At 47.0% G+C, this 11,181-nt stretch overlaps 1 protein-coding gene across 3 annotated transcripts in view; it reads left to right on the forward strand.

The window, feature by feature from the left end:
* GPR156 (G protein-coupled receptor 156) overlaps positions 1 to 9,279 on the forward strand; it is a 118,067-nt gene extending 108,788 nt beyond the window's left edge. For all 3 annotated transcript variants that reach the window (XM_058731271.1, XM_058731269.1, XM_058731270.1), the window contains 2 exons: positions 1,710 to 1,868; positions 6,230 to 9,279. In XM_058731271.1, the coding sequence (XP_058587254.1) occupies positions 1,710 to 1,868; positions 6,230 to 7,564 (1,494 nt within the window). In that variant the 3' untranslated portion in view covers positions 7,565 to 9,279. The remainder of the gene's footprint in view (positions 1 to 1,709; positions 1,869 to 6,229) is intronic.
* The last annotated feature ends 1,902 nt before the right edge of the window (positions 9,280 to 11,181 follow it).

Here is an 11,181-nt window from a genome sequence, read left to right on the forward strand (position 1 = left end):
CTGAGGGCCATTTGTAGCCATATTCCAGAAAGCCAGAAGGGTCAAGTCCTAACAACCAGGATCTCCACAGAAGAGAGGAGGATTTAGTCAAGGGGCACCCTGGCCCCACCCAGCCAGCTTAGTGTGAGACAGACCAGAAGCCCTGGAGGTGCCCTTACACCAATGTTGAGCAATTCTTCCAGCAGCCCTGCAGAGAGGAGGTGGTACAGGACAGAAAGGAAAAGCTATACTTAGCTATACTGCTAAGAAAACAAGGGGGGCCCAAGAAGGAACAGAGATACTTGCAGCACTGCTAGGGTGAGTGCTGGGAGAATAACACTGGAGGTCGGCTCTATCCACTCAAGACCATAGAGTCACCCTGTGGTGCCAGGCTCCAATAACTCCTGAGTATCAAGGTTAGCTGACAGAACCCTGGGGAAGGGGACTTTGAGAAGGGCATATAAGGGGAGGGTCCTAGCCTGACCCAGCACATAAACGCAGACCCCTGATACCATGAAGGACTCATGCTGAATCAACAGAGAATCCAAGACTTGGGTGAGAATGTATTGTAGTTGATGGCAGAATTTTAAATCCTTTCAGCTTTACCACATTTGGGTTATACTCCGTAGGCAGAGCTTAATAAATGTCTGGTGAGGTAGCAAATAAATTCCAGGATCCCTGTGAGGCTACCCACAGACCCCTCAGCATCATTTCTAGAGCCAGGGTACCAAAGTGCCCAGTGTACATCACCAGGACTCTTCATTAGGAGAATTCCTTAAGGGAGAAAGAGAAGCGTTGAGCACTGTGGTCTCCCCTGGCCTTCCTGTTACCGGCATTTGCCACATGGCAACAGTATCCCAAAGGCCCTAGACAGTGCCCCTGTTTGTGAATGTTCTCTATTCCCTTCCATCCCTACTAAATTAGACCAGCCCAGGCTTCCAGATCGTTTCTCAAAACCAGTTTCTCCTGAAAAACTTTCCCTAGAACCCCCACGTTAACAGTCTCTGTCTTCATCAGCTGTGCTTGAGGACATGCGGTGTGGCATGGTGCCCTGCTTACAGCTGTGGCTGGGCTGCTAACTAGCTGGAGGGCCTTGAGAGGTCATACTCCTTCTGAGTCTTTCCTCATTTGTCAAGTAAAAAGGACAGTCAGATCTCAGACCTAGTGTTCTATCATTTCTATGGATTTTTATTGACATTTGTGGTTTTCTATCTGGATGAGACTTGATTATTGACTTGGGTTAGAAGTCTTCCAGCAGGAGCAGTAAGTACACCATTATTACTCCAAAAATGAGAATAATTAAGAACAGCTACTTACCACCAAAAGCAGTTTCATTTGAAACATATAACGTTTAGATTGCTTAATCCTATTAGAGCTCCTAAATTCTGGCTTGAGAATATGGCTCTAGAAATATATTTCAACTCTGGTTTGCCTTGACCAGTCCACTAACAGGCAGGTAGATGGGGCAAGCTGAGATTATTCAATTTTATCTACTTGTCAGCTTCTTTCTTTGGCATTTTTTAAACCAATAATGACCTCAACATTCTCTATACTTTCTGTCATTACCATTTATGAACTTGCCAGAGTAAAGTACATTTTGAGGAGAGAATAGTTTACACATATGTACATATCTGTGACACTGTAATTCCTTGATATTTTTGAAAAAGAGTGAGAGAATGTGTTTCTGGGAGTGTAACTAAATAAATAACATGTGTTCTTTTATTTAACAGCTGAAACAGTGGAAGGCATTTGAAGAGGAAAACCAAACAATCAGACGCATGGCCAAATATTTCAGCACTCCCAGCAAAAACTTCCATATGCAGTATGGTGAGGAGCAGAATTGCCACACTAGAGGAGAGAAAAACTCCATGGACAGACTCCTCACAGAAGTAAGCTAGACCCCTGCCTGGTGGATTCTCTGTCAGGAAGAACTCCAGTCATGCAGTGGTGGGCCCCAGAGGTCTCATTGCTAACATTCTTTCTTAGCCCTCTGTTCCCCCACTTCCTAGCCACGTCCACTTCCCTCAGCCCCAGGCAAAAAAACCCCCAGAAAACAAAAAACAGCATTTCCCCAGGGACCCACCCATTGCGGACACTCAGCTTACCCACTACATTCATTCATCGGCCTAGTGTGTGCCAGGCATTGTGCAAAGTGCCGATGAACTAAACAAATATAGTCCCTAGCCTCATGGATCTCAGGCTATTGGAGGAAATCAATGTTGATCAAGTAAATGTATAATTATAAATTGTGATAAGAACTATGAAGGAAGAAATAAGAGTGGTAAGACAGAATAATGGGTAGTGAGGGTAAGGGAACCTAATTAAAATGTTCAGAAAAGACGCTCTTAGCTGAGAGCTGAAGGTTAAGTACAGGTGCAGGGAAAAACATTCCAAGCAGGGGAACAGTGTTGTAAAGGCCATGAGTCGTAGTGGATCCTACCTTTTTCTGTATGACACATTCTCTCTTAGAGTAGTGCCCTCATTTCCAAGATCTTATGAGGCCCATTACTGTCCTTTCCAGGTTTGAACTAGAGGTTGCAATCATTTTACCAACCCAGAAAGTCAAGCAGTGTCTAAAGATGGGGTAGAGGGCTTATTTGTTTGTTTATTTATTTGCTCAAGATTTTATTTTTAAGTAATCTCTACACCCAATGTGAGGCTTGAACTCACAACCCTAAGATCAAGAGTTGCAGGGACAGAGAACTTAATGGGGCCTCTAAATATCATAGTAGCACCAAGGGAGGACTGGGCAAACCCAAGCCCTTTTTCCTTCTGTTCTTGAGCCAGGCTTGGCACCTCTCCCAGAATCGGGCAGTGTAATGTGTGCTTGAAGAAAGCACCTGGAAAAGCTTGAGGCTGCACTGCCCCGGAAAGGAGACACAGGACCCAGAGGAATTAGTTTTTTGCTCTAACAAAATTATATTTCATATTATTTTCAGTACAGAACATACCTGAGTAGGTGCTGTGTGGGAAACTACACTTGTTTGTAACTGGACTGACACCTGGGTCTCAGCTGTCCCTGAATGAGAGGATGGTGTGATGGGGACCCAAGAAACACAACCAGGGAAGGGATTAATGTCCGCCAGCACCTGCTGCCTGTGCTTCTCTGTTCCCTCCCTCCACACTCTTGGTTTGGAACTTTTCAATCCATCAGAGTAATACCTCTCCATATTTTTACTATTTATGAGGCATTCAGGACTTTATTTCAAAGCCAGATTTCTTCCTACCTGGCAAGGGAGTAGCATTGCCTTTGATACTCTGCGAGGTCTTCAAAGAAGCATTTTTTGTCCAGCTAAACAGAAGGCTAGAAACTTGGCGAGAACATCCAGGATGGTTTTTATTCACAATCAGCTAATGTTGGAACAGCCAAGTGGCCTGACTCTTTAGCCTTATGGTAATTTGTGACGTGCTTTTTGTATTTCTGCCACACTACCCTGTTTCCCACGCAGTAACTGAATCTGCTCTTTCCAAAAAGATGTCTTGAGTCTGCGGAGGGAGGGCCCTAATAGAAAGCAGATGCAGAGGCAGTAAAAATCCTGGCCTCCTCCCCTCAGTGCCCTACACCTGGAACATCTTTCCCAGAACAGGCCTGAGAACAAGTATCCTGTCCCCAGGCCTCTTCACAAGCCCAGAGAGCTTCCAGTATCTGAATCTCCAGTTCCAGCACTGCCTGGTCGATAAACACAAGTATCCCTCCCGCCTCCACATGTGCACAGACCCCTACTCCAAGCTTCTTGGTTGCAGGTCCCTCTTACACAGCCCCGTCTGTCGCCTCGTGTCCTCCTCTTACTTTCCTACAGTCTTCTCACTCTTGCCCCCCTTGACTGTATGGCTAGAGGTCCCCCAGAGGCTATTTGAGCAGCATGCATCACTGACTTGCCAGGCTGTGGAAAGACCAGCAGACAGAACCTTCTCAGAGGCTGAAGGACCTCCCTTCTACACACTACAGCAGAGGAAATTCACCTACTAGTTTACTTCCTTGAACCATAGAAACAAGAGTGTGACTCCATTTCTCCTTATGGCCTGCACCCTATGGAACACACCTGTGGATGTTTTGCTTCCCCAGATATGCCAAAAGCAATAATTAATAAGTTCATTTAAATGTAGCTGCCATGGTAGGTCGGATTTTGGCCTCACAATGGCAGTGCCTCACACCATGCCTTTAATTAGTATGCAGCCGTGGAGAAGACAGAGCCCCACTTCCTTTTCTGGAACAAGGGAAATTTACTGTTTAGGCTGACGTTTCTAAATCTGTCACCAGCCAGCTTCAGATGTTTGGTTTGCTGGGAGAAAAGTATTCCTCCCAACTCAATGTTTACCCTGTTTTTCTACACTCAAAGAAATTTATGGATAAGGCACAAAAAGTCAGCATTCAGAGTTTACTTGCTGGGGTAGCTGTCATCAGCTGGTGGCTTCCCCCTACCTGTGGGGGAGTAGAGACCTCCTGAAGGTAGTATCAGAATGTGCCTGGTGGGCTTCAGGGGGAGGGGATGGTGAGGAAGAAGAGGGTTGGGGTCCCTTCTGTGCAGCCAGCTTAGTCACACCTGTGAGATCCTCAGAGAGATATCTGGCACCACCCAGATATCATGAAGATCCTGAATGAATGTCGCCTTGTTACTCATCTACTCCGCTCCTGGTGAGTCCTTGAGTCATCTACTTGCCCAGCTACACCCCTGCCTTACCACTCTGCAGGTGAGCACAGGGAGGATGGGAAGGCAGACACTCAGCTGCAAATCCTTTCTGCTTATTCACCAGTTACTCACTGATCCTGGACTCTCTCCAGATGATAAAAGAAGTAGACTAACCCAGGATGAAACTGGAGTACCAATATTCGGAAAATCACCCTCCTGCTTATAAGTAGGGAACAGGAGGTCTGCTCAGAGTTGCTGCCAGAGGGCTGTTGCTGGACTCGTTTACTTAAGTTGCTTCTCCCTTAAAGGGTCACTTCTGGGCAACTCTCCCATATCAACTTGAGGAAAAAAACCACCAGTTCAGTCCATAGGCAACTTGTTTCAGGGAGCCTAAAGAAAGTAAGTATTCTTCCATTTGTAGGGCGTAGTATATGGACGTCCAGATGCTCACCCTCAGCTTTTAAAGAAGATAGCAATAAAGAGGCAGTATTTTGGTATTTGGACAAACACTTCGTAGAATTCAGTGTTTGCGTTATTACCCCCCAAACCCTCGACCACCATCTGCCCCATCAGCTCTCTTTTGTGCTCTGCTGCCTTTGAACATCAGAAATTTCATCAGGTGGACATAGGTCTGAGCTAGACGATCACCTGCTGTACCACCAGAGGATGCTCGGGGCACACCCTCCACCACCCCTCCCTCCCACTTCACGGCCCCTGATCTTGCCACTAGAACGGGCACGCCTCTGCAGCTCTCAACTGCCAGCTCTCCTGGGAATACCCTGTTGACCAACTAACAGCCATGCAGCAGGTAGGCAGCTCAGCACTGGAACTGCCCCAGTCTGATTCATCTTCTGGGCTCCATTCTAGATCTACTAAATCAAGCTGTCAGGGATTTGGTCCCAACTATTCTCTTTAAACAACACATAACAAAATAAAAAGCTTCTTTAATAATTCTGGTGCCTGCATTTCTTTAGGAGATACAGACAGCCGATGGTGCCACATGGTAGCTTTGGCTCCCACCCCCAAGGTCCAGCCAAAGGAGGTGATAACACCATCCTGAGATTCTTGTAGCACACCCCCCTCCAACTCTAGTCTTATCTCTTTGGTTCAGGATTCTCCACTCTTCTCTCTGTTCTTCCAGTTTTCTAGTCTGTTTAGCAAGAGGCAAAATACTTATTTCCTCATTCATTCATCCCCTTGAGGTACGCCTGAAATTTGTCTGTGTTTTGTGAAAGTGTGACAAACCTAGAGTTGGGTCATCTCAAACATTATTCAGACTGGTGTTTTGCAGGTTGACCTGACCCCCTGAGCTCTGAGGAAAGGGGAGAGGGTGCTGCAGCAGCCAACAAAAAGCTAATGCTATGCCTCCTCCGACCTCTTCCCACAGACGATGCCACATTTATTGAGCACCATTTGTCAGTTATTGTGCTAAGCACTTCACTCACATCAACTCATTTCACCTCATGGAGCTACCTCCTCAGAGCCTAAGATCACAAGCCAATACACAGAGGAACGGGGATTTAAAGCAAGGTTCTGATACCACTCTTTTGCCGCCGTGGAAAACAGTGTAAAAACCCTCAGAGGCATCCTTTATTGATGGTTTTGCTTTTATTTTACAGAAAAATGCTATGATTGAAAGCCTGCAGGAACAAGTAAACAATGCCAAAGAGAAGCTAGTGAGGCTGATGTCAGCTGAGTGTACCTTCGACCCCCCAGAGTGGGCCGTTCCTCCTACCTCTTCCCACAGCAAGAACAGCCTGACTGCAGCCTCTGCCCACAGCCTGGTAGCTCAAGGGCCTTTGGAATGCCTCTCTGACTCTCAGAATGATACCAGTATAGTTGCCCAGGACTCCCAGAGCACCTCAGTGCCCTCTTCAAGTGTACAAAGCCTGGAGGGGGCTGTGAAAGACACCAGCTCCTCCTCAGGGCAGAGGGAAAAAATTTCTAACTTCAAAGACTTTTCTGGTCATTTAAATTTGGGCTGCAGCCAGAAGCCACAGCCTGAGCAAAGCCGAGGTGCAGAAAGAAGAGACCAAGTACCCATGAACCCCCACCAGAGTGTCATACCAGGTGGAGAAGGCCCTGTTCCCCAGAGACAAGGGCAGCTGGAGAACTCAGAGGAGCCCCAAAAGCGGCTGTCAAGGGTCAATTCAGTGATTAGGGAGAAGCTTCAGGAAGTCCTGCAAGATCTGGGCCTGGGCCCTGAGGCTCCTCTCCCCTCTTCCCCATCCTATACACAGCAGCCCTGGAAGAACCCCCAGAAGATTCCCCTCTCCAAGGAGCTGGGCTTCAGCCCGTACATGGTGAGGAGAAGGCGGGCAGCACTGCGGGCTCGCTCACACTTTCCAGGCTCTATACCCTCATATATGGGGCATCGGGCAAATAGGACTGTATCTGGGGCACATGGTGGGCTAAATGTGCAGAATAGGGACAGTCTCTGCCTGGATCCCCAAACTGCTGGTTCCAGGGCACCAAAACCCTCTTCCAGGAAGCCTTCACTATTCCCAGATCCACAAGGCAAGCCGGGTACCCTGGAGCGCAGCAAACAAAGCCAGACAGAGCCCCAGGGTACCAGAGGGAGCCAGGCAGCCTTTGCTCACCAGCCTTCTGGCTCTGACCAAGCACAGCGTCCTGCCGCCCCACACCTATCCAGAGCTTCACCAGACGTGCCTGAGCAGTGGCAGCTGCTGTCCCTGGGATTCCCAGACTGTCCATCCATGTCTTCTCCGTGCAACTACCTTGACACTGAGTCCAGCAGTTCAGATGAGTTCTTCTGCCACTGCCACCGGCCCTACTGTGAAATCTGCTTCCAGAGCTCCTCTGATTCCAGTGACAGTGGTTCATCAGACAGTGACCCTGACCCTGCTGGGGGGCTGGCTTCCTGGGAAAAGCTGTGGGCCCACTCAAAGCCTATCGTGAACTTCAAAGAGGACTTGAAACCCACACTGGTGTGAAAAGCAGCAGAGTGGGTGTGGATATAGAGGTTGGTCCAGGACAAGCCATACCAATGCCTATAGGAGGAAGGCCAGTTCTGGCCTTTAGGGAACAGACCAGTGCCCTGAACTGATCAAGCTTTTACCATGTTTCAGCTATGCTCACTTGAGTACTGTGTTACCTTGAGCACTTCTTGATCTATTAAATGAGGGGGATTGCCTATCTTGTTACTACCTCACAGCATTCCTATAAAAGACTCCAGTGACCATAAAAGATAACTTCTCGATAAAAGGTGCTAAGTGAGAACAGAGGGTTTTCTGTCCTGGTCAGCCTGTATTCTACAAAACTCTTAATATATACTAGGTGGGTCACTATATGGACTATACAGATGGAAACATGGAAGGAAAATTTCTGCAGAACCAGAGTTGTAGACAGCGACCAATCAAACTGGCCTTCTGATGGACAGGCCTGCTAAGAAGATAGGTCTCTTACGTTCTTGGGTGCCCCACTCTTGGCAGGGGATAGTTTTACTTCTGCTGAAGCTTGTGAACACCACCACCCTAATTTCCAGCTTCTGGCCAGCCTCGGCTCAGAGCCACCTTTACGCCACTATTTGGTGTACATGTGTTTCCACCATTATGGCATCTCACCATCATCCCTGAGACTGTCAGGTCTCCATGTGCCCATAGGCTACCCAGATCTCACTCCTGACCTCGGATAAGACCAGAGGCCCAGACTGTCTCCTGGTCCCTGTGGCCCTTCCCTTTGACTCTACCAGGGGTACGGTTTTGTACTGGGGGTGTAGGATCACACAATGATGGTTTCTGATGGTGTAGGAGAGGTCCTATTTGTCAAGAGGTATTTTGGGGGCCATTGGAATTACATGACCACCAACAGCTACATAAACCCGGAAATAGAAGATGGGAAAATACAAAGGAAGAAATGGGGGAGAGGCAGGAAAGAAAATAGGTTTTGAATATTTAACTTGAGTCTGGCATGGTCCTCGGCAATATAAAATTTCAGTAATTCCTTATGATATCCCTGTGCAGTAGGTGCTCTCATTCCCATTTTACAGATGGGGAATTTGCAGCTTAGAGAACTGAGGTCACTTCCCCAGACATCACACTGCTAGAGAGTGGCTCGTGCATGACTTGCCCTCAGTTCATGGGACTCCAGGTTGGTAGATTTCCCTGAGGACACATCTCTTCACTCATTCTCCTGAGAGAGTCTGGCAGCGCTTGGCAGGCCAGACGATAAAGCAAGGGTAGTGTAGGGAAGCTGAGAGATGCTCACCCTGCAATTCCAGATCACAAAACTGGGTTCCTGGCCTCAGGTAGCAGCCCTCCACTTCTCACTGCCCCAGGGGCCCACCCACACCTCCCAAGGGAGCCAGGGAGTTGGTGAAGAGTGAGTGCCAGGAACTTAACCACCACCAGTGCCACAGGGAAAGCACTGGTGGATCCACTTTGCTTTAAGCGATTGTTGTTTACAGGCTGTCCCCTGCCCCCACCCACTGTGTGTCTGTCTTTGTGTATACACATTTGTGTGCAGGAGTTTGGGCCTCATTAGAAAAGCTTGGAGCAGGGGCACTTGGTTCCAAAGCTCTCCCAGAAGATTTATCCTGAACGCTCAGGGCTGCCGACACCTCGGGAATCTCCGGACACTGGACTGGGAAGCCCTCCTGGTAGCACAGATTCCTCTATCGTTTACTTTTAAATACAAATGTCATAACTTATTCTGTGTGTGGGTTTGTAGCTTCCACCTGTGCTGTTTGTATGCTGTCCAAACGACCACTTAATAAATAAGAAATGTCTCCCCAAACAAGTCTCTAGAAATTATAGTCCCGTGCTGCAGAGGAGAGGAACAGAGAAGCCTCTGTGAACCACCAAGGGAGTGGACACGAAGCAGCCACCAGAGTTGCCACTGGCTCAGCCCAGGTTCCAAGTAGATCTTCTGCCAAACTCACATTTGTAACAGATTCTTCTGTGGTCTCCCTGTGCAGCTTTCTATCTCAGAAACACCTGCCCCAGTGGAGAGAGGAAACTCTGGAGACCCTTGACTCTTCCCCCACATGGTGGCGGGTCCTGTGGTTGGGCTTTAGCTTCTTTCATTCTAGTATGTCACCTCTAGAAGTCTATCACTCACTTATGTGGACTATGCATGCTTTAAACCTGGCAATCCCTCTAGCCTTCTCACTCTCTCTGCGACTATACCGTCAGTCCCATCACTTGGCACTTCCACACCTCCATCCCTCTTCTATCTAGAATTTCTTTCTCCACTTTGTGCACCTTGTGAATTATTCATCTTTCAAGACTCAGGTAGAGTCTTGAACACCCCCAAATGGAATGGACTGATCCCCTAGTTAAAGGATATTTTGGGGTCCATATTTTGAACTCCACTATATAGAAACTTCTATTATCCATTTTACCTAGAATGATTTTGTAACCTTTGATAGACTTGATTGAAGAGATGAAGAATCTACCCTGAATTTTCCTTTTTTGTCATTTGGTTTAAAAACTATGTGCCAAATATCATGACAGCCCCCAGATACTGTCTCCAAATCTATTGTTTACTCTGTGTACCCACCCCCACTCTTCACCAGCTCCTTTCCTAAATCTTTTACCCCAAACCAGATAATTCAGTGATAAAATTCTTAAGAGGATGAGTGTGTCATGACTTTTGGATGCTCTTGACTGTTAGGCTCTTGAGGAAAGGGCAGTAACTTGTGCAAAGGAATCCTGGAGAAGGAAATGTTGCTTCTGCTACTATGCTCTGGATTATGCATATCTATTGGTTTTAAGGTCTGGCATGGAACCAGACCTGATTCTGACCCAGGCATATGTTGTTCTGCTGATTGAAATCTTGGGGTTGGAGGTGTCCATCCTGATTCCAAAGTCTATTCCTGTCTCTTGGCCTGTGACAAACTCTTTCCTTAAAGGATCAACTTGGCCTTCCTGGAGCTCATAGCAGAGAAAAAAGCATCAGAATGTAGGAGGCTTGTTTTTAAAGAACCATATCATTTCTAAAATGGTAAAGAGAAAAGTCAATGTAAGTTCCACAAAATCTCTTCTGTGTCTGTATTGATTTTATTATGTTTAAATGTGTCTCCTCCACAGATTGTATGTTCCTGAAAGCACTGAGTGTGTCTTCTGCATCTTTGTGTCCTCCAGAGTAGCCATCCGGGAGCTTTGCATAAAGTATAAGCACAATAAATGTTTGATGGATGGATTTCTGGACAGATAAGCAGATGAAACAAAGGAAGGCAAGGAAACAAAGGAAGGCAAAGAACCAGTTCTGCAAAGCAGCAGAAAGGGAGGCAGAGCCATCTGGTTTCACTGCCTTCCAATGAATTGAAAGCAAGAAGCAAAATCACTAAAAGACCCAGAAATAACTGAACTCTGAAAATGACAGTACTTTAAGTCTCTTAGGGAGAAGGGGGATAGAATGATAGTTAATGAAAGAGAAGCAAGAAAATTATTGTGAGTAAGGTCTTCTCTTTAAAGATGCTTTCTTTACAGGCGTGTAACTGGGTAACAACCAGCATTAAGTAGGAGGACAGTCTGTTCATCTTTCTCACCATCAGCTTCCTTAGTCCCCTTTCTCAGAGCCCCAAACAAAGCACTTTCTCTGTACCCTC

This window comes from Neofelis nebulosa, chromosome 5 (assembly GCF_028018385.1).
Source record: "Neofelis nebulosa isolate mNeoNeb1 chromosome 5, mNeoNeb1.pri, whole genome shotgun sequence".
NCBI lineage: Eukaryota > Metazoa > Chordata > Mammalia > Carnivora > Felidae > Neofelis > Neofelis nebulosa.